The sequence below is a fragment of the Zootoca vivipara genome, chromosome 9, assembly GCF_965207765.1.
Source record: "Zootoca vivipara chromosome 9, rZooViv2.hap1.1, whole genome shotgun sequence".
Classification (NCBI taxonomy): domain Eukaryota; kingdom Metazoa; phylum Chordata; class Lepidosauria; order Squamata; family Lacertidae; genus Zootoca; species Zootoca vivipara.
Genome location: NC_142592.1, coordinates 46,779,314 through 46,802,828, shown reverse-complemented (window position 1 = coordinate 46,802,828; position 23,515 = coordinate 46,779,314). Strand labels below are relative to the sequence as shown.

At 41.5% G+C, this 23,515-nt stretch overlaps 1 protein-coding gene across 2 annotated transcripts in view; it reads right to left on the bottom strand.

Moving 5' to 3' along the window:
* LARGE1 (LARGE xylosyl- and glucuronyltransferase 1) overlaps positions 1–23,515 on the bottom strand; it is a 315,504-nt gene that overhangs the window by 72,214 nt on the left and 219,775 nt on the right. For both annotated transcript variants that reach the window (XM_035126642.3, XM_035126643.3), the window contains exon 7: positions 12,161–12,265. In XM_035126642.3, the coding sequence (XP_034982533.1) occupies positions 12,161–12,265 (105 nt within the window). The remainder of the gene's footprint in view (positions 1–12,160; positions 12,266–23,515) is intronic.

Genomic DNA, 23,515 nt, shown 5'->3' with positions numbered 1-23,515 from the left:
CAGAAATCAGCATGCAAAACAGGCTGCAGTCTATTCATTATACTCCAGTGGGTCTCCTCCCTCCCAGCTGTTCTGTACATAGCTGAAAACCAAACTTCAAAAAGCAGTGGATGAAGGTGATGTAGTACAAACCCTGTATCTGCTTTACGTGAAACCTTTAAGATAGAGTCTCAGGGGACTGCCTCAATAAGAAATACCAGTGGACATAGATAAGAACCTCATTTTGGGGAATGGTAAAGGCTTGCGAGTTGCTAAACAAAATAATGGTCCTGATAATGGCAGCCTCTAATGCAAGCAGGAACCATCTAGAGGGATCAGCGATAGGCCCTCTCTCGCTTAACATCCTCATTACTGCAACAAAGGAGCGATAAGAAACAGAATATAGTTAAACTTGGAGATGCTGTAAAATTAACACATCAGGATAATAACCAAGGAGCAAGACAGGGGCTATAAGCTGCAATCACCTGCAATAGGTGAAATACCAAGGGTGGGAGGGAAACCAAAGCAGAAACCAAAGGGGAATGCTAAATGAACAACCCCTACCGAAAAGGGCAGAAGACACCCAGAAAGGGTAAGTGTGACTTAAGACAATAAAAAGGCTTCCTAGGTAGATTGTAAAATTATATTCACAGGAACTTATTGCCACCTCCATTTCATGTCCTTTCTCAAGCTACATTGATTAAGAAATATGTATTCTGAACCAGCCAATCCACTGGCTGGGTGAACCACAGGTGGTTTTTACAGAGCAATCCTAGACATGTCTACTCGGAGGTATGCCCTACTCAGTTCAGTGTGACTTGCTCCTCTGTAAGTGTGCACAGGATTGCAGCCTTATTGACTCATCCTATTGCTAAAGGTTAAGGTGTTGTTGTTCGCTTGTTTTTTTAATATAAAGATTGACATCTAGTACAGCAGACACTTTTTTTTTGTCCAGGAGAGAAAAATGTTCCCAAAATTGGGGGAGAAAGGTTATGGATTTAACCTGGCATTACTACTCAACCAGAATCTATTGCCAACAGAAGAATTTGTACAATAAAAAAGTGCATTTAAGTCACCTCCCCAAGTGCATTTGAATGACATTTTTCACAAAGATCCATCTGGTATTGAAGCATTCCATTATATCTTCTTTGCTTTCCTGCTGCAAGAAGTCATCAGAGGAGGAAAAGGTCATCATCATGCCCAAAATCTGTCCTGATGAAATGCTAGCCAACCTCTTTTCTAACTGGCACAACTGATTTTCTTTTTTTCCTTTTTAATCCCCTGAAACATTTGCCTGGAAAAAAAGAGCTTTAATCCTGTAAGGGGATTGTGTGTGTGACTGAGAGTGAGAAAAAGTATTTGTGGCCACGAATCACGAATGCCACCAAGAAATGATTGACTGAGGCTGAAGGTCATTGTAAAGTGGAATCTTTCCATATATATATATATAACAACTCCCCTCCCTGTGGTGGACAGCAAGGACTTTGGTTATAAGAATAAGGTATAGAGAGAGAGCAATAAAATAAACCACCCCTCACTCATACCCGTAGGATGTGTAAAACTGGTTTTACATTTACATTTGAAAAACAGGAAAAATCTAATAAATACTTGTTTAAGAGAGTGCTGTGGGGGTGGCATTTATTGTTATTTTCCCCCTCTGTTTCCCCATTCTTCTCCCAGGCTGGCAGATTATGGTGTCACAACTAAAGAGATTAAGGGGTTATCAACAGTGGCAGCTGAGAGCCAAAGACTGGAAGGAGACCAAACACAAAGGCTGAAAAATGCAGCACTATAAGATATTTGACTCAAGAGCATCAAAAACAATTTCAGAATCATTATTACTAGTACTACACAGTGGCATGGGCATTCATTTAAAATCATCCTGCAATGGATGTGTAAATGATTCCCATGCTTAATGCAAAGAAAGGATATTTTTAAAATATTGTCGGACCATCCAGGGTTTGAACACCAAAAAAGACAGAGATGCAATAAGGGGAGCTCTGCCTGTTGCAGTTTGCAATGTTTACTTCTAAAAAGGGCACAATTTCTATCAGTGTTAGCAAGATGAAGGAGTGTGTGCCACGGGGATGAATTTATTCTATTCATTTCACATTAGCAGCATCAAAAAAATCCCACCCCCAAACTGAAGTAGGCAATAAAGGAGTTTTTACTTTCTAGAAGCCAGGGCTCAAACTGGCATTCTTCCCAAGATTCATGACCCTCACATTCATTAAGAACTGCATTCAGCTGTGGGAGTGTATGTGACAAGAGAGTTGCCTCACAAAGTCCTTCCTTCCCCCAGAGTCATGCTGAGTGCAATTCTGGCTAGATTCAAGATGACAAACAGCAGAATGCAGGGCAGAAAGGGATTTGTCCTCATCTGTTTGTACTGGGGAAGAGAGAGATGGGAGGTGGGAGAACAGGGGAAATCAAAGGATTTCCCCCCTTCCTTGGACATCTGGCTCCAGCTGTGATCCTTTCATCTTCCAATGACAGCATAGCAGCATATTTTCCCTTATTCTCCCACCCAGAAGGAAAAGGGGGAACGTTTGCCAGCACATAAGCACACAAGAGTGAAAGGCAGATACAAGCAGATCTTCTTGAATTAGCAGGGTCACACAACTAGTCAGACAATACTCCTCTAACAAATAAGTAGCAATGTTATAAAGGCATGGAGGTCTCCTGTAATTCATGTTCAGGCCTGTTGCTTGGGGCTATGGAAATGTAGTGACTTAGAGACACTCTGCATTTAATTTTTCTTTTCTTTTCTGTTTCTTGGCTCACCCTCCTAGCCTATTTTAGGAACTACATTAGTATTAGTCTCACCAGTGTGAAAGGCAGGAAAAGGTCTTGCCTATCCTCAGATATAATTAATCAACCCAACCCTTAACAAAATAAAATAGATTATTTTGCTTTTTGTATCACGGACTGTGCCTACAATTACAATCAAACAGGAAATAGGTTTGCACCTTTAGTCGATGCTGATGGGTCAGATCATAGTGATACCAATTCCCCAACACACACAAAATATAGAAGTGCCTTTGGTGTGCAAACTCATAATAAATCCTTCTTATGCATAACTTTTGGCAGATCAATGAGTGCTGGTACTCCAATATGGCAGCATATTGGCTTTCAGACTGATGGGGCCAAGGAAATCCTGCATCACTTGGGGCGGACCTACACCCGTGGTTTATAACGCTAAAATGTGTTATTAAAATGTGACACCAGAGAGCGCTGCAGAGCAGTTAGTCACTGTCAAAGGGAAACTGCCATTTAACGTTATGGAACGTTATATTTGATAATGTTTAGAAGTTCAATGTAGATCCAGTCTTGGTCTCTTTAGTCACTGAGGTCCAGTGCAGAGGGCCTTCTGGCGGTTCCCTCACTGCGAGAAGCAAAGCTACAGGGAACCAGGCAGAGGGCCTTCTTGGTAGTGGCACTCACCCTGTGGAACACCCTCCCATCAGATGTCAAAGCGATAAACAACTACCTGACATGTAAGAGACATCTGAAGGCAGCCCTGTTTAGGGAGGTTTTTAATGTGTGACATTTTAATGTATTTTTAATCTTTGTTGGAAGCCGCCCAGAGTGGCTGGGAAAACCCAGCCAGATGGGCGGGGTACAAATAATAAATTATTATTATTATTATTATTATTATTATTATTATTATTAGGTCACACAGTCTGGGTATTTGTTATCCTCTTCCACCTAGAGGAGAACTGAATGGGCTTCTTTATCACTGCAAATCAAAACTGAATTTGTGCCCCAATCCAAAGTTCTCAAAAGAAGCTATAACAGACCCAAAGGACAGTTCTTTGTGTTACAAACCTACCAAGTAGTTGTAAATGTTTACCCCTGTAAATGAATGATACCTTTTGGGGATTCAGCCCCTAGTGTCAGCTGTGGATGTTGCTGCAGCTGAAGAACTAAGAAGATTCAATCAGAAATCTAGAATCCACTGCAGGCATCCCCAAACTTCGGCCCTCCAGATGTTTTGGACTACAATTCCCATCATCCCTGACCACTGGTCCTGTTAGCTAGGGATCATGGGAGTTGTAGGCCAAAACATCTGGAGGGCCGCAGTTTGGGGATGCCTGATCTACTGTATGCTTTTGTTTTATCGCTGTTCTGTTGTACAGTCATACCTCGGGTTGAGTACACTGCGGGTTGCGTACTTTCAAGTTGCATACTCGGCTGACCCGGAAGTGTTTACCTCTGGGTTCTGCCATGTGCACATGCGCAGAAGCATTCTGCGTGCTTCGTGCATGCGCAGAAGCGCTCTATCAGCGCTTCATGCACACGCGCTATCACCGCTCGGGTTGAGTACTTTTCGGGGTGTGAACGGCACCCCAGAACAGATTGAGTACTCAACCTGAGGTCCACTGTAATATATTGATTGATCTCAGTGAGAGCAGGCTACTGCCTTCATGCCCTGTTTGTGGGTTTCACACTGTATGAAACACGATGCTGGACTAGCTAGGTCTTTAGTCTGATCCAGCAGGATACTTCTTATGCTTTCACTTAGGCTGTCTCTTGTTCTCATCTCCGCCCCCATCTATTATGTAGGGATATTATTATTTAATCAATGTAGGGAAGCAACATGGGTAAAGGGGATGAAAGGATTCAGTAAGTGAGAATCATCGTCACTACTACTGCTACTACTATGTAGTTTCATGGAATCCCCATTATCTAGTACTGTATAGGGCTTTTGTTCAGTTTAGTCACCAGGACAGCAACGCTTGGCTTTGATGTGCAATTCTTCTGTTTGGGCTAAAATTACTGATGAGAGGCCTCCCATCACTAGAAAGGGAAGAACACTCCTGAGATTGGAGCGGCATAATTAGTTATATTCTTTGGTTCTTACTTCAAAACATATGCTTCCTTCAGTGTCCACAGCAGGATGGAGAGAAACAAGAATTCTTTTGTACAAGCAATTTAGAGTGCAACATTCACATCTTCCATACGTTTATGCTCTGATAATGGGGTCTTAAATCAAACTACAGTGGCATTATTTCCTCATTTAAAAGTGGGAATTGAGATGTGTCCTCCTCCTTAATGGGTTTACTTTGTATTCTTCAGAAAGAACAAGAAATGCCAAGAAATGAACCAGAGCAACAAACCAGTTATTAACAAAGCTTAAGGTAAAAGGGCCCCAATGCTTATTGCTTCAAAAAAACAGGCATTATTGTTCTCTAGATCAGGGATGGTGAACTTTGTTTTCTTGGGTGCTGCTCTATGGTCCAGACAATGGTCTGGGAGCCAGAAGTGTACAGTGGTATCTCGGGTTACAAGCTTAATTTGTTCCGGAGGTCCGTTCTTAACCCGAAACCATTCTTAACCTGAGGCGCGCTTTCGCTAATGGGGCCTCCCACTGCTGCTTCGCCGCCGCCACACCATTTCCGTTCTCATCCTGGGGCAAAGTTCTCAACCCGAGGTACTACTTCCGGGTTAGTGGAGTTTGTAACCCAAAGCGTTTGTAACCCAAGGTACCACTGCACTTTATTACACAAACTGGCATTCTCATAAGTGGCCAGGTGCCATAACAAAACAAGAAATGTCTCCCTTTCTTACAACCTGGAGTCATTACAGTGGTACCTCGGTTTATGAACACAATTGGTTCCGGAAGTCTGTTCATAAACTGAAGCGTTCATAAACTGAAGCAAACTTTCCCATTGAAAGTAATGGAAAGTGGATTAATCTGTTCCAGACGGTCCGCGGAGTACTTAAACTGAAGCGTTCATAAACTGAAGCGAACTTTCCCATTGAAAGTAATGGAAAGTGGATTAATCCATTCCAGATGGGTCTGTGGAGTACTCAACCTGAAGCGTGCTTAACCCGAAGCATGGGTGTAATTGTTTCCGGAAGTCTGTTCATAAACTGAAGCGTTCATAAACTGAAGCGAACTTTCCCATTGAAAGTAATGGAAAGTGAATTAATCCATTCCAGATGGGTCCGCGGCGTTCATAAACTGAAAATTCGTAAACCGAGGTGTTCGTAAACTGAGGTTCCACTGTATATATTTTCCTTAATGAAACAGTAGGAAAAGTTTTTTTTAATGTCTCATTGATTTAGCTGGAAAAGTTCCTTGGGGGGCACAATCTGGGCTATGGCTTCCCAGCTGGCCAACTCTGTTGTAGATAAGTTAGCTACACAATGGTTGCCATGTCAGCCTTCTCCAACCTGGAAACCTCCAAATGTTATGGACTACAGCTCCCATCATTTCTGACCATTGGCCATGCTGGCTGGGGCTGATGGGAGTTGTGGTTCAAAATATATGGAGAGTACCAGGTTAGAGAAGGCTGCAATACATATGAGAATGTTAGAAAGAGAAGACTAATTTATCCACTGCAATGCCAATTTACTCACTGTAAGTCTATTTTTTCAGAGTAGGCAATGGCTATTCCATATTTAATGGTCATAGAATCATAGAATGGTAGACTTGGAAGGGACACTGAGGGTCATCTAGTCCAACTACCTGCAATGCAAGAATTCAATAATTCCTCTTGGACTTCCATCCCTAAAGTGTCAAGACACATTGCATAAACTAGTCTAAGCTGATAATGAGATGTGGGGAGGATGTGTGGGGGGGGGACCTGAAGTTTGCTTGCTGAGTTAAAGCCAGTTTTGGGACAACTAAAATGTAAATGTTGTCAGTGGCTCATGACAAACATTATGCGGGAAAGCAGACATTAAAAAGCCCAACTGCTTCATTAGTGTTGCACTGCTGTCAAAATGCATAAAGCTTTCTTCTCAAAGCAGAGTTGATCGTCACATTGCCCTGATGTACTCAGACCTCTAGTAAGTTCCATATATTCACTAGCATTTTAAAACAAATCAAAATCAATTAAGTTTTGTGCACAAGCATATGTGTTAGCAATATGCACACATACATGGCATGGTATGCAAATGAAAAGAGGTTTCAGAAAGGCCACTAGAATGGATTCATTAAACAAAGATGTGTATTGTTTAATTACTGTAATAGGGATCTTCAGCTATCACTGCCACTTCCACAGTTGCTCTTGCCTGCCTACAGACTAATAATAATAATAATAAATTATTTATACCCCGCCCATCTGGCCGGGTTCCCCCAGCCACTCTGGGCGGCTTCCAACAAAACATTAAAATACAGAAATCAAACACTAAAATCTTCCCTAAACAGGGCTGCCTTGAGATGCCTTCTAAAGGTCTGGTAATTGTTGTTCTCTTTGACCTCTGGTGGGAGGGCATATAATCTGATCTATTCCACTAGTGGAAACCTCAATGTCATAAGTAGGGCCTAGGGCAGAGGAGTCCATAGAAAATCAAACTGCCTTTTGATGAAGCAGCACACTGTGTCTTAGTGGAATATTGTCTCAAATACTACAAGCAAAGAGCGGCTGTCAGTGGATTTTGACTTCGGCCTGGTTTGGGTTTTTTTTTTTGAGATAAAAGACAGCTAATGATGTGTGCCATCCTGTGAAATATTAATTCCAGACAAGAATCTAGCTTTTGAGCTCTCCAGAACTCTCTGTCATGCTAGACATTAAACATGGCTGGAGAGATGGGGTGAAGAAAAAAGCTTGGCAGGTGGCAAATCCATGAGTCTGCATTCGGTAAATTCTAGCCTACACAACTGGATTGAAATTACATTTAAATCCCCAAATCCATTATTAAGGCAATACCTGTGTCACAAAATAGCGTGCAAGCCTTCAAACCCTCCAGAACACCATCTAACTATAGGGGGGCGGGGGACAATGGCTGCCAATGAATCCATGAATGTGTAGCATGCCCTGGGACTAATATTATAGTTTTGCTGAGGCCCTGAGGCAAAGCATTAATGAGAGCAAAAGCAGGGGACAGTTTTCCTTGGGGAAGTTTTGTAAACTGTTAAATTCATTTAATTGCTGATCTGAATAGGACTTCACTCATGATTTATTGAAGAGGCAAATAGTGCTGCCTTCCTTCCTTCCTTCTCTATTTCTCCAGTAACTATTAGGGTTGACAGTTTCTTTAAAGCTTACTTTTCCATTCTAGTCTAAATAGTTCCAGAGCTTGGTCCATTTGCTTCTCCATTATGGCACCATGATTGATTTGCCTGTGGCTTTCATCTTTCCTCTGCCATTTTCTAGAGATTTCTGCCCCCCCCCCAGTTGTGTTATTTGACAGCTGCTCTAATTTACTGAGCTGGTATCTGATAAGACTTGAGTTTCCTTCACTATTTCTTTACCTTCCTCAAGAGATTTATGTCTTTGTTCTCCTCCGGGAGCATTGAGTCAAATAATACATTTCAATTTTTACTGGATTTCTTTATGGCAGGGTATGCTGACTCTGTCAATAATCCATCCTTCGCTGTCTACAAGAGGTTGAGTGTCTCACTCAATGACCTCTTGTTCCACATTTTTGAAAAATGTTGTTCCATTTACGGCAACCTCCTATCCAATCTTCTTTCCTTTCACTGGCTTTCCATTCACCTCCCCACCCACTTTTTAGATTCTCCTAATCATACAAGCTGAAAAAGGGTGAGGTTTAATAGATATGTCAGAGACAACTGAAAAAATGGAAGTACGAGTAGACTAAGATCTATAAGAATGATAATGCATGGGTATGTAAGTTTGCAAACAAAGAAGAACCACTATTCAAAGTGTACATCAACTATTCTAATATGCAGTGAAGATGCTGCACACAAAAGTCCTCAGACACAAAGGTCCAATTTGCTTGAATCTTCTTCTTCTTCCTCAAATGAGAGATTACACAAATGGGGCCTCTATGGCTACACATTACACTATGTGCAATGGTGCTTGCCAGTTCCTCTGCCATGGGAAAAATGCTGTTGACCAGCTATGTGAATGGGCCCAGCCATGAAGGGACATGAGCCCATCACCCTGTCATAATCTTATTTTTACATATTTTACCTTTGTTCAGAATACCAGCTACAGAACTGGAAGAAAGCAAAGTCATTCTAGTTCAATTACCTTGTCCATCACCCAATGCTGCCTATACAATCCTTTTCATAACATGATGCAATTACAAAGTTAATGATGTTCAGCAAATTTGCCCCTTGCGTCAGACTTCTCTGTCCCCACCTGGTGCTGGCAACTTCTAGATTAGGCTTCCCTAACCAGGTGCCCTCCAGATGTTTTAGACCACCATTTCAATCACCCCTGGCAGTTAGCAATGTTGGCCGGGGGTGATGTCTAAAACATCTGGAGGCGGCCAGGTTGGTGAAGCATGTTCTAGGTCTACAAGTCTCCCACAACCACTCCAGATCATGGATTTGATTCTGGCTCTCCTCATATTAAGACTCTTAGCCTGCTACTAGGAAGATCACTGGGATTGAGAAGATCAGTTTAATATGCTCAAGAAGTAGGTTCTACTTTCTCTTTGCTCTGTGCAATGAGTGTGGTGCTATTGCAAAGTAACAGAGGAAGCAAACCTTGGCTTGAGTGGGCTGACTTGCATAGGCATGGGACTGAACAGTAACTTCAGAAGCCATGAACAGGGAAAAAAAGTTTAGTTAATTAATTATCTAATGCAAACATATGCCCTTGTTTGGCCCTACAGACTTCCTCCAACAAGCATATTCCATTGGTAATCATGCTTAGTCTAAATTTACCCTTCCTGGGAAAGTACCACTGACTTTCCCCATGAGGAACACCTCAGTCATCTGGATGTGAATTCTGATTGGCTTGGTAATGACCACTCTGCCATTCTGCAGTAGTGAAATTATATTGATACGCCTGGTAATGACTCAGTATTTGAATTAATTAACATTTAATGAACCCTCTTTCCAGTACTATCATTAAAGTAATCATCCTTTGTGTTAAAGCTAATGTCCATCAGGAAGCTTCTCTCCTATAACTGTGCTTCCCCCCCACTAAACTATCCAGCCATCTGGATACTCCAGAGAGCTGCTCCACATTCCTTCTCCAAGCCTGCTTTAACCTGTGGATGCCTATGGGAGCACACCTGCCTTTCACTTAGCTTGAAACTGTCCCCCCCTGCCTTTTCGCCTCTCAGATGTGTTTGCTACGTATTTTCTTCAGGTTCATCAGGACTCTTGTATCATCATTATCATCATCATTTCCTCCAAGTAGCTCAAAGTGGTGTACATGGTTCTCCCCTTCCTCATTTAATCCCTGCAACAAACCTGTGAGGTAGGTTGGGGCTGAGGGGCAACCTAGTGAGCTTCATGTCCGAAAGAGGATTTGAACCCTGGTCTCCCAGGTCCTAGTCCAACACTCCAACCACTACACCTATATTAAAAAAAAGTAGGAAACGAAAGCTAGTAATATCCCTTCATGGAAATTTCTTCTTCTTCTTCTTCTTCTTCTTCTTCTTCTTCTTCTTCTTCTTCTTCTTCTTCTTCTTCTTCTTCTTCTTCTTCTTCTTCTTCTTCTTCTTCTTCTTCTTCTTCTTCTTCTTCTTCTTCTTCTTGTTCTGAGTTAAATTAGGAGAATTCACAGGAACTTTTTGCCTGAGCCTGTGGTGTCTGTTCAGGAAGCAGGAAGCTGATATGCTGAGTCTCTGTACTGGAAGGACCGGGCGCCCAGTCAACTGAACTGCTGTATATGCCACTGAACTGAACTGCTGTATATGCCACAACAATATCAAATAAGCAGGTCACATTGAAACTCAGGAAACAATAACTCCTTACTCTGCCTTCCTTGGGGCAGGTAACTATTGGTGTTCATCTTTTCCTCTAATCTTTACCTTTCTTAGTTTCCAAATCTTTATATCTTTCTGTCTTTGCGTTATCCAAACCCTAGCCACCTGCATTTGAGCATTCCCTTGTAGCCATCCTGCTCTCTATATTGCAACTCCATCTTTTCCTTCTGCTCTCATAGAAACAGTTTTAAGCTTTTGGCCCAGGCAAATGTGGGTTTGGGTAGCTTGTGTAACAACTAACCCTCTTGTTATTTTAAATGACCGAAGTGGGGCTTCAAGCCACAAAGCCCTTTTACTCACTGCCCACAATTTTGTGTAAATAAATATTCTGCATGAATTCATCTTGGCATGTGTTATTCCTTGCTAATCCCCTCTAGTAAATGTAATTGACATTTACAAATTGGTAATGGCACATGGTGCAATAACCACCGTGGCATGCATTCATCTTCAGATTAAAGATCCTCAAAGGTTTTGCTTCCTTGAACTCATGTGTAACATATGTATTCAGGTACATGTGTAAACAGAAACAGGAGCAGTCCTGTTCACAAGATGCTCTCCCACACTGGTTTGCACCATTGCTTTACTAGCTCAGCCCAGACTATCAAAGTCTAAACAAGAAGAGCAACCTTATAGTGGTTCTGAACATAACCAAGCTCTAAGGAATGGTTGGCTCCAGAGTTGTGAGAAAGCTCACAGAATATTTTTCTAGATATCCTTGCAATATTGACTAATGACTAAGGTGGTATAAAACTAAAAGGCACCCTCATTTCCTGTTGCAAATTTTTAAGGGCATTGAAACAATCTGAACAAATTAATGTAGACCAGAAGTAAAATATTAAAAAATATTAATGTCAATTTGGATGTAAAACAATGTTGTTTTTAGAAACATGTGGCAAACAATCAAGAGGTGAACAGCTGTTAAAATTGAAAGTGAGTGATTTTTTTAAAAAGTGATATTGAGATGGGGAAGGAAATGACAGAGAAAATATAAACAGTAGTTTTTGAGCATTCATAATTTTTAAATTTCAGATGGAACTTTCAAATCTAGGAATGCAGGTTCTGATTATACAAGCTTACTTATATTTCACCAAATGAACCCCCCTCTCCAGCAACTGAGTACAGGGGGGGGGGACCCCAACCAATTTGTTGTAAAATGAACTAGCATATAGTTTGGACAAGTTATAATGCCATTAAGTGGAGGTTCAGGTAGAAATGCAAGAGAGGATTTGGGCAGCCCTCTCCGTCAAATACTTTCTGGCCTACATCTGTCTGGCTAGGATGGTCTTCAGGTGGGATACATTCTCCTGTTTTTCAGAGACTGCTCATAAATGGGAAGAGTCAATGTTAACTTTGGGGCAGAGGGTCTCTCCCTCTAAATCACCTGATAAGAGGCATTGCCAGGAGCTGTGGGAAGGAGGCATCCTGTTATCTCAACATCGTCCAACATGCCCCTGATGGCAGGGATTCATAGCCCTTCCCTCCTCTCATTTCACTAGTCAGAGTTATTCAGTTAGTTCTATGTTGCCATTTAGCCTACCTGTGTTGTAACCTCTTCCAAGAGCTGGCCAGGGACGGTGGTTCTTCCAGAGGTTCCCAAGGTACCAGTCACTCTGGTTCTCCACTAAACCAAGAACTTGCTGGCCTGGGGAAGAAAAAGAAACACAGGACAAGGTCTTAGGAAGAAAGACAGGTAAGCACACAAATGCCAGAGTGACACAATGCACATAGAATGAAAACATGTTGCATGCCATTGTACCCTACACAAGCCAATCCTCCAGTTTAGGAACCAAATCAGCCCTGTTCAGAGGCTTCTCTGAATGCACCCAGCTAATCCTGCCCACTAGACATTAACGCACATGCTGGCCACATCCCTCAGATGTATGGAGAAACCCCTTTTTCATAAGACCACTCGGAGCCTATTTAATACCTCTGCAATCCCTGAAAGAGAGAGCTAAATATCCTCTAACCTAGACCTTGGCTTAAAGGTAAAGGGACCCCTGACCATTAGGTCCAGTCGTGACCGACTCTGGGGTTGTGGCACTCATCTCTCATTATTGGCTGAGGGAGCCGGCGTACAGCTTCCGGGTCATGTGGCCAGCATGGCAAAGTCGCTTCTGGCAACCAGAGCAGCACACAGAAATGCTGTTTACCTTCCTGCGGGAGTGCTACCTATTTATCTACTTGCACTTCGTGCTTTCAAACTGCTAGGTTGGCAGGAGCAGGGACCAAGCAACGGGAGCTCACACACGGGGATTCGAACCGCCGACCTTCTGATCGGCAAGCCCTAGGCTCAGTGGTTTAACGCACAGCACCACCCACGTCCCGACCTTGGCTTAGGAAGGGCTTAATCATCACAGAATGCAAAGCTTTCATTATATCTACTCCCCTGCCCAATAAGCCTGCTTTTCTAGCTCCATAACCTCCCTCCGAATCCACAGATAACAAAGCTTGCCTTGGTCACCATTATTCCTCACATCACAGACTCGCAACCTTTGCCACCCTCTTGCTGGTCTCTCCTACATCTTATAGCAGGTGCTGGGGCTTGGATGCCCTGGCACCTTGCCCACACCCATTCCCCCAATGCCAAAATCATGTTCTAGTGAATCAACATCAGAAGCAAACAGAATTTCCTTTCCAATCCCTTATAGGCTGTATGTACATAGGGCTCCGTCCTCAGAGACATGAATCCTGATCAACCAGGAGTGCAACCAGTGCATGAGTTGGCATATGGGGGTGAAGGTAGCCAACTGGGTACTGAATGCCTGAACAGGTTTATCATGAGACACTTAAATAAGGCATTGTTTTTGTTTCATTTACTTATGTCTATATGACACATATTCAACAGAATGAAATGCATAGCAAACAAATTAAAAAAGATGATGTGCTTAATAAGATACAGTACTAATCAATAAATAACTTAGTCCAAGCTGCCCTGGAAAAGGTTCAAAGGGTGGGATACATAAACTCTTTGAATGAATCCATAAAATAAAAGTAAGTTTTACACATTTGCCCTCCAACCAGACTAAAAGTTAATACTTTGATTGTAACCAAACCTGTAAAATCTCTCAGTCCGGTAGCATCTAAAAGTGTTTATTCATCATCTCTGAAACACTTCCCTAGTAGGATCATTCATATCTGTATCTAGACACATATACATTCTCCCATGCGGGTGTGAAAAAAAAAGTCAGTATTAAGTGTCTCATTTTGCCCTGGAGGCATTATTATCTCTTAGTCCAAACTACCTCACAGGTTCTTGTATGGATAAAGTGGGATACACTCATGAGGGAAGGTCCAAGGCAAATCATTTTCTGAACAGAGTGAAAACAAAACTGTGCCGTGATAACTCCCTGAAACGAGATATAGGTAAGGTGAAGAAACTCAACTAATAATTCCTCAAAGAATAATAATAGATTTAAATGTTCCAAAAGAAACTTTGATATAGAAAAGAAATAAATATCCCAAAATAACCTCTAAATAAAGTAAACCTTGACGAGGTGCCAGCTAAGTGACTCGTTTCACTGGAAAATACCTGTTTCCTCAGAAGGAAAATGTTAAGGGGCTAAGAAATATCATTGCTCTTCGAAAAGTTTAAAGTCTGCAAAAGCTCTCCTAGTTGTGATGGTATGTCTCCATTGTTCCTTCTGAGGAAACAGATATTTTCCAATGAAACGAGTCATTTAGCCGGCACCTCGTCAAGGTTTACTTTATTTAGAGGTTATTTTGGGATATTTATTTCTTTTGGAACATTTAAATCTATTAATTTTTCTTTGAGGAATTATTAGTTGACTTTCTTCACCTTACCTAATATCTCGTTTCAGGGAGTTCTCACGGCACAGTTTTGTTTTTACTCTGTTTATAACTTTCAGTGATTGTCTTTTTTGCCATATCATTTTCTGAGGCAAATATGGTGCCTGTCGCATTCTATATGTACAAAAGCAAATCAGACCGGCAACTGAATCCTACATAAACAATGTTGATGGGATGGCATTCTCCGCTGTACTGGAGGCAGGACATGTCACCTGTCTTCCAGCAGAGCAGAATGACCAAGGGATTTAGGAGGAACAACCTGGCAGCTGCCACTGTTGTCCTACTGCCTTCCCGCAGAAAACTGTTGCCTGAGGCGGTTGTCTCACTTTGCCTAATAGTAGGGGCCAGCCCTGAAGTTCATATCCACCGTCATGAGCTCCATGAAAGAAGAGCAGAACAGAAATGAGACGAACAAAAAGCCTTAGACTTATGTCTGGCTGGCCTATGGTATCAATGATTTTCATTAGAAAATATCCCCCAAGACAAACATGAAAAAACAGCAAAGGCAGCAGTGCCTTTATTAAGACGAACTGAAATGCCACAGGATTATGGTAAGTTTTCAAGTTCTCTACAATTTTTCATCAGGCAAGATGTTACACAAAAGCAGGGGCTTTGTGGTGGTAGGGGTATGAGAAAAAGAAAATCGGGTGAGTAACACTTTTTAAAACATGCAAAAAACAGCTTCCTTCCAAATCCCACCCCCACATTATTTTTACTTTGCCCTTTGTATCTTCCAAGCCTTGAAGTAATTTATCAATGCTGGATAGTTACCCCTTATTGGTCCCTGAAAACTATCATTGGCTAATGCCCTAATCCCCCCCTTCGCCATTTAAATGTTTATTACAAAGGATTTAACTTGAAAATATTGACATTTAGAAGGCTTCCTCACAGCTTTCTATTTTATTTCAGAGAGAGGAATCATATGGCTGCTTATTATAACGTCACACAGTTATGTTAGGTTATGTTGTTCTCTAAAAGAAGCCTCCCATTGATTTTGCTGTCTTAAACTCAGCATGGTAAATAATTGGCAACAGTGGTGAAACGCCTGGACTTAATTTATTTCTATAAGCACCCCAGATTCTTAATAAGTGTGGGATTAATATTTTATCTTTAATTGAACTTGTTTCTTTCTTTTCATGTTTGCCAACATGATATGCTGAATGAGAAGTTTGTTTTAACATTGTTCTAAACTATGGAATACTTTTGAACTTCAAGGTCAAATAAATGTGTTCATGCTACCAACTGTGATTTGTATTTGGACGGAAGGCACAAAACACATTTGAACTGCTCAGGGTAAAGAAGGTTTGGCAATATAAGATGCCTAGATAGGATCACCAAGGAACTGTATGTAAGCTATTTTCTTTTTGAGCTTTTCGAAGGAAGAGTGCAGAATAAAGAGCGTGTGTTCTCCTTTGACGACAAATTCTTGGTCTAATCCATGTTGATTTTAAACAAGATTATTTTGCTTTCTTTCGCTTTTTTAAAAAAGGAAAAAAACAATTCTGGAAGAACATAAGACCTGTAAGATTGTAATTACCTCTAGATGCTTAGATTAGTTCAATCACCAAGAACCGTTTTGCTTATTTCTGTGATTATAAATTGTTTTAAACTATTTTTAATATTGTGTTTTAATGTTGCAATCTGCCCTGGGATCTTAGGGTTAAGGGCACGCAAACAACAACAACAACAACAACAACAACAACAACAACAACAACGTCACCATATGAATATAAACAGCCTGCTTAAAATATATGACATAATTAGTTACTGAAATCACTGGGTGGATCTAGAAATAGGTTAAAAGCACTATAAATAAGTCAGAAATTAATTCATTACATTATTGTGACGAATGTAGCTGAGTCCACCATGTATTATTTCTTAAAGCTATACTAGAAAAGCTCATGAAGGCAGGCTTACTATCACTATGGAATGGTCAATATCAAGGGTGTATATCCCCTTTTGATGAAGCCCACACACTCTGTATGCATCTGGATCACCTCCAAGGTAAAGTGGGCTGATCCCAAAGCTTCAGACCAGCTTCTGTGCACGGTTTTCAGTTTCAATTTGGTAAGCCGAAAAGTAAAATTATTTTGAACCTTCCACAGAAAAGCTCTCTGTAAGAGATTTATCACCAGGCAGAGAGAAGGATAGGAAGGGAGTATACTTTTGTCACTTCCAGCTTCAAATGGAGAATGACTTGACTAGGGTTCTCCTATTATAGCTCCTTTGGGAGCGACGTTGAAGTAACATCATAAACTGTTAATTGTTTCTCACTGTTCTTTGCAGTTCTGAAAAGAAGCAACATCTAACAGGTTTGTGGAGTTATCACTGGTTGTATTTTGCTTTTGTGACCTAACCGTTTATTCCTTTCCATACCAATCCCATCTCTTGTAGCTTTTTTATTTGGTAAGATTGTACTTGCTGTTGTTTGTCCGCCTTGAGTGTTATTATTACTAGGTAAAATCATTTCCCTTCTCAAACCTAGCCCTAGCAGCATTTAATTTCATTTCAGTGTTATTTGTAAGTCTGCGTTTGACTGATTGTCTGTGAACATAATATAGTAGCTGTCTGATTCTGTCTCTGTGTTTTGTGCTGTGCGTCTTCACTGTGTGACTGTCAGTTGTGCAGAAAACATAGAAGACTCAAACTGTTTTTCATTCATCAAAACTCATTAAAACCTACAGTGTGTAGAACCTTCACTTATGCTTCTGTAATTTTGCAAGGCGGGAAGCTTACCTAGGGATTACTTCTTGCTGCTTTGATGTTAGGGCATCTTTTTCGGGAACATGCATACACTACCCTTAAAGACTCTCTACCAAAACCCCTTGCATATTTGTCTGAAATCTGGCAGGCTTCAGCCCCTCTGAAAATGATTCCATGCCTGTAACTTTCATCCCATTCTCTCTCTGTTTGTGGACTACTGGACAAAGTTAAGATGTACACCCTTTGATCTTCCCACTTTTGCCTCTGGTCTCACCTATTTGCTTTATATTTAAAGTTTATATATATATTGCAAGAAAATAAAAACCTATCCATTCTTAAGGAAATCAGCCCTGAGTGCTCACTGGAAGGACAGATCGTGAAGCTGAGGCTCCAATACTTTGGCCACCTCATGAGAAGAGAAGACTCCCTGGAAAAGACCCTGATGTTGGAAAAAATTGAGGGCACAAGGAGAAGGGGATGACAGAGGACGAGATGGTTGGACAGTGTTCTCGAAGCTACGAACATGAGTTTGGCCAAACTGCAGGAGGCAGTGGAAGACAGGAATGCCTGGCATGCTCTGGTCCATGGGGTCATGAAGAGTCGGACACGACTAAACGACTAAACAACAACAACAATTGCTCCCTCACAAAATATGAAGGCAGTGCACAGCAATATAAAAACATTTTTAAAAATAAATAAACAAACAAACAAAATAAAAGCAGTGCAATACTATGACTGGCATGCAGCCCCACAGACAATTTCCCATAAAGGAATGCGTCCCTTGGGTTGGTTTTGGTCGGTATGTGTTTTAAACTGACATTTCTTTTTTAGTTACAGGTAGGTAGCCGTGTTGGTCTGTCTTAGTTGAAACAAAATAAAAAAATTCCTTCCAGTAGCACCTTAGAGACCAACTAAGTTTGTCATTAGCACCTTAGAGACCAACTAAGTTTGTCATTGGTATGAGCTTTCGTGTGCATGCACACTTCTTCAAATACACTGAAACGGACAGTGTATCTGAAGAAGTGTGCATACACACGAAAGCTCATACCAATGACAAACTTAGTTGGTCTCTAAGGTGCTACTGGAAGGAATTTTTTATTTTATTTCTTTTTTACTTTTATTTTCTCACGTATACTTTTATTGGGCTATTGCTTATTATGTTATATGGAATGGCAACTTTATATTCTGGTTTTTATTGTTGCTAGCCATCTTGGGGATTTTAGGAAAAAGTCGGGTGAAAATGTAATAAAAAGAATAAAGACAGAATCAAGTCCTAATCGGTACATTTTAGCAATCCTAGAACTTGGCTCAGGTGGAACCAAATATTATTGGTGAGAAGAACAAGCTGACCTCGTCTAATGTCCAGCAAGGGATTTCATAACTCAGCAGTCTAGAGAGTTTTCTCAGGTAGTTACAAACTGCATTAAAAGAAAAATGTGAAAATCCTATCTGCAAGAAGTCAATATTGAATTCCCTCTCTGTAGACTACCCATCTGCTTTCATTTTACTTTCTCAAACTCAAGGCACAGAGGTCAGTCCTCAGACTGACACATAATTGATAATGCACAAACCTTGTTGGTTGCTAATGGATTTCTTCTCTCACTTGGAAGCCGTATCCAGGTTTGTTTGTTTTTTAAACACCGGTATTACCCAATTTGCAGAGGCGGAGTTAGCTGCTCTGGCACCCGGAGCGGTGCACCTGCTGTGCACCTGGGGGGGGGGTGTCCATTAAAAATGATAACGAAAGAGACAGACAGGTAGAACCTGTTACAAAATGTTGCGGGATGAAGTGCTTCTGTTCACTGATCCAGTCAGTCAGTCCTGTGCTTTTCCATGACACTCCATTTCATTCTCCTTTCAACTCAGTTTTGAGTAACCCCACTCAAAAATCAGACAGAATTTGTGGCCACTGAATGCACGGAGTTCACATTGGGCTGCTTCCTCCCCGCCAAATAATTTGTACTCCTACAAATGTTGGCGTCTCCCAAGTCTGCTGATACCTCTACTCTTGCATGTGGGTGGTGCCATTTTGGCTATATAAGCAACATCACTAAGTGACTGAATTTTAGAAACAGAAGGGATGATTGAAATGGAACTATACCTTTACAGACTTTTATTTGGATTCAGTTTCCTTCTCAGTAACTAGCTCTCAGGCAGAGTTGTTAGTGGGGAACAAATTACCCCTTCATAAGGGAAAAAAAAACCCCAGTCTTCTAGAAAACACAATTTGAATGCCCTGATGAATGAAGAGCCGTTTTCTCAGCTCAAATTACACTGGCTACTTTTCATTAAAAAGACTTCCCTACTTAAGTAAGGGAGTGTTATTTATTCTGTGTGGGTTTTTGGTTTTTTTTGTTTTGTTTTAGGTATGTCACTATTGAGATTATCCCATCTTTTCTGCAGTGGTAGTGGTGGCTTATTGTAATTTCTATCAAATAATAAAGCCAAACCTGCACCACATAGACCTCATTGTAGTCCTGTTTTATGTTGTTTGATAGAACCATGCCACAAGGGCAGATGTTTCTGTGTATGCGCTATGCACCTGATGATGATGCTAATTATTATTAATTAATTAATTAATTAATTTATACCCTGCCCATCTGGCTGGGTTTCCCCAACCACTCTGGGCGGCTTGCAACCGAATATTAAAAACAAAGCGTTCCACAGGGCAGTCGCCACTACCGAGAAGGCCCTCTGCCTGGTTCCCTGTAACCTCACTTCTTGCAGCGAGGGAACCGCCAGAAGGCCCTCGGTGCTGGACCTCAGTGTCCGGGCTGGACAATGGGGGTGGAGACGCTCCTTCAGGTATATAGGACCGAGGCCGTTTAGGGCTTTAAAGGTCAGCACCAACACTTTGAATTGTGCTCGGAAACATACTGGGAGCCAATGATACCCACCCACTTATGGTTAAATCTGTGCTGGTGCTGCATTCTGCCACCAGGTTAACACCACTTTGTGATTGAGTCTTTCTGCTCAAAGTGAATGGAGCAGGATCTTGTGACACAGCTCAAACATAATGTAAAATCAATAAAACATCATTATCATCATCAACAACAACAACACGACACATGGATCCAGTTAAGGTAGGCATGCCCATCTCCACCAATGAATGCTAATAACCAAAGGCCTAAAACTGTATTAGTTGATACTTAAAGCCCAGCATGATTGTCATTGGTGAAACTTGAGAGGAGTGGGTATTCCATAACTAGGGGCACTGTTATAACAACAACACCCTCTCATGTGCTGCCACATAACAAATGCTCGATCAGTGTTAAGAAGGCTTTGTAACAATTAATTACAGCCGCCATTGATAGTTTCCTGAAAAGTCAAATTATCTGTTTCTTCCCTCATGAAACCCAAGGTCATGTACATGTGATTCTCAAGTGACCACCCATCAAAGCAATGACCAGATCCAGCTTCAGCAAGCTGGTGGCCTGATGCTCTTTCTGGCTGTGCCCTGGGATCTAACTCAGGCATCCCCAAACTGCGGCCCTCCAGGTGTTTTGGCCTACAGCTCCCATGATCCCTAACTAACAGGACCAGTGGTCAGGGAAGATGGGAATTGTAGTCCAAAACATCTGGAGGGCCGAAGTTTGGGGATGCCTGATCTAACTAGTTTCCTGTCAAGATAGTATGGACTTCCAGCCTCAGCCACTGACACATAGTTCTTCCAAAAGCAGCATCTACCTTTGGGTCTCTCCAGAGAAGAAATCACAGTGCCAAGCCCTCTGGGAGCTCTGTTCTATTATGATCAATCCTCCAACTGGGCACTTTACCAACTCATTTCACTTCTCACTGTGTGCTGGCATTTCAAACCTAGATCTCCTGAGGTGAAGAATTAGCTCTTCTAATCTTTTGTGCCCCTGGAAAAAGGAATGGATCCCTTTTTTGAAAGACAAAGCAAACATCACGATTCTTTGCTAGATGAGAACATAGCAGCGACCACAATGAATTTCAGTTCTCTGTACTCTGCTCTGCCTATCTCTCCTTCTCAAGAGTTATTACAGTAAAACACCGTGACTAACAGCAAAAGCTTTGTCATTGTTTTGTGCTCTAGACTCACAGTTATGATTAAGTGCACTCCACTCATTCCTTGCTACTCCAGGCACAAGTTTAGCTTATGAAAATGAAGTTGTCTTCTTTACTTATACATACATCATCATTAATAGCCAGACAACTGGGGGGGGGGCACAAAACCCAAGGTTGTGACGGCGGTCATGACCACAGAGAAAATTTACCAAGTTAGGCAAAATTGGAACAGGATTATTCCAAACATTGTAGCACCCTGAAAGAGGCTTTGGTCATAAAACAGATTGGGGAACCCTCTGGATTTTGCAAAGAGCAGCCTTTTAATATCTCTAGTTATGAACTGTTTTGCTCAGAATGTAAGCTCTACTGTAGTTCAGACGAGGATACAATGGAGAAACAGCATAGCAAAACTATGCTGACCTTACACACAAGACATATGTTAGTATTTCATAAGAATAAGGTTATTGGACTAGGTCTCAGGAAAATTATGCCAATGTGGTGCAGTAGCTAAAACACTAGCTTTGGCTGTAACAAACAAGTCTCTAGTTTGCTATATTTTTCAGCCTTATGCAGCTCATAGGGCTCTTATTTGGCATTTTTGGAGTGAAGAACATTGGAATGTCCCCCAAGTTAACACCCACCTGTCCCAGAGGGTAGAATCATAGAATCATAGAGTTGGAAGAGACCACAAGGGCCATCCAGTCCAACCCCCTGCCAAGCAGGAAACACCATCAAAGCATTCTTGACATATGCCTGTCAAGCCTCTGCTTAAAGACCTCCAAATAAGGAGACTCCACCACACTCCTTGGCAGCAAATTCCACTGTCAAACAGCTCTTACTGTTAGGAAGTTCTTCCTAATGTTTAGGTGGAATCTTCTTTCTTGTAGTTTGAATCCATTGTTCCGTGTCCGCTTCTCTGGAGCAGCAGAAAACAACCTTTCACCCTCCTCTATATGACATCCTTTTATATATTTGAACACTACTCTCCAGGATGAAGAGGAGCCATGATATAGAAGGAGGCTATAATATTATAGAAGGAGGCTATAATATGTTTTCCTCATCTGAATCTGAGAGTGCAGACACAAGGTAAACAGACAAGAGACAATCTGCATTTGGATGTAAGAAGATACCTTTGGATTTTCAAGCTAATATTATTTTGCAGCTAGTAATGCAACTTTGTGTACTTGTTCCTGCACCCTATGATTTGTAGGCTGTTATCTTTGAAAACCCATGCACATGCACACACGCACAAACACACACACACACAAAATTACAAGAAATGTAAGTCTTCAGTCTTTTCTCTTCCTAACATAAGACGTATCCTGTGCATTGCTGTACTACATAAGGAGCAATATTATTGTTTCAATAAAATGTGCGAGCAAGTTTCTGGTATAGTCATAACCAACTCAAATGGGTAAGATGTGGAACACATAAACATCAACTTCAAAATATGCATTGCCCTATGACAGAGAAAGTGCAATGAGATGTCGTATTTGCCATCCCACTTAAATATTTGGGATTTTGAAATTCAGGAAAGACTAGAAGGATTGTAAACATGAGCCGGTGAGCAAGGTGCAATTTTTGTTTTGCCTGCAAATTGTCTCAGTTGTAGGCCCAGCTTTAAAACATGCCATAGTTGAGTAAATTCTGGATGCCCCAGAGAGCTCAGACTTGCCCCACTTTTTATATTATTATTACTACTACTACTACAAGGATGTGGCACTGAGGAAAGTACTGGGTTGCAGTGGCTTCTATCTCTTCACCCCAAATATATCCTTATTTTTCCCTCTGTCTCAAAGTAGCATTCTTTGGCAAAATATTGGTGGTTGGAAGCATATGGTGGCCACTGCAGCCACCCAGCTTGGCACTTCTCCATTCAGTGCCATGCCAACGATAAAAGAAAAGTGGGGCCAGCTTCACAGTCTTGGGAACAGAGGAAGCTGCCTTATCCTTAATCAAACCAACTGTCCATCTAGCTCAGGCAGGGTTTCAGACAGAGGGCTTTCCCTACCTCAGTGTAGACGGTGGGGATTGAAATTGGGACCTCCTGCATGCAAAGCAGATTTTCTTCCACTGAGTTACAGCTATAACCTCACTGGAAGAAGCTGGAAGAGACGCTTTGAGAGGCCTCTTCACACCTGCTCAATTGGTGAGACAGCTCACTTGTTAGATAGAAACTGTGGGGCAGCAACCTGTACTCTTAAACAAGGCAGAAAGTGTAATTAGACGGTGTGTTCATCAGATAACCAACTTTGATGGTGTGAGGGTCAAGTGGCCACAAATCCCTTCGTTTTCATTCAAGCCTTCATCCTTGCAGTGTAATTCACCTTGAACTTGGCTGCCCTTAATACAG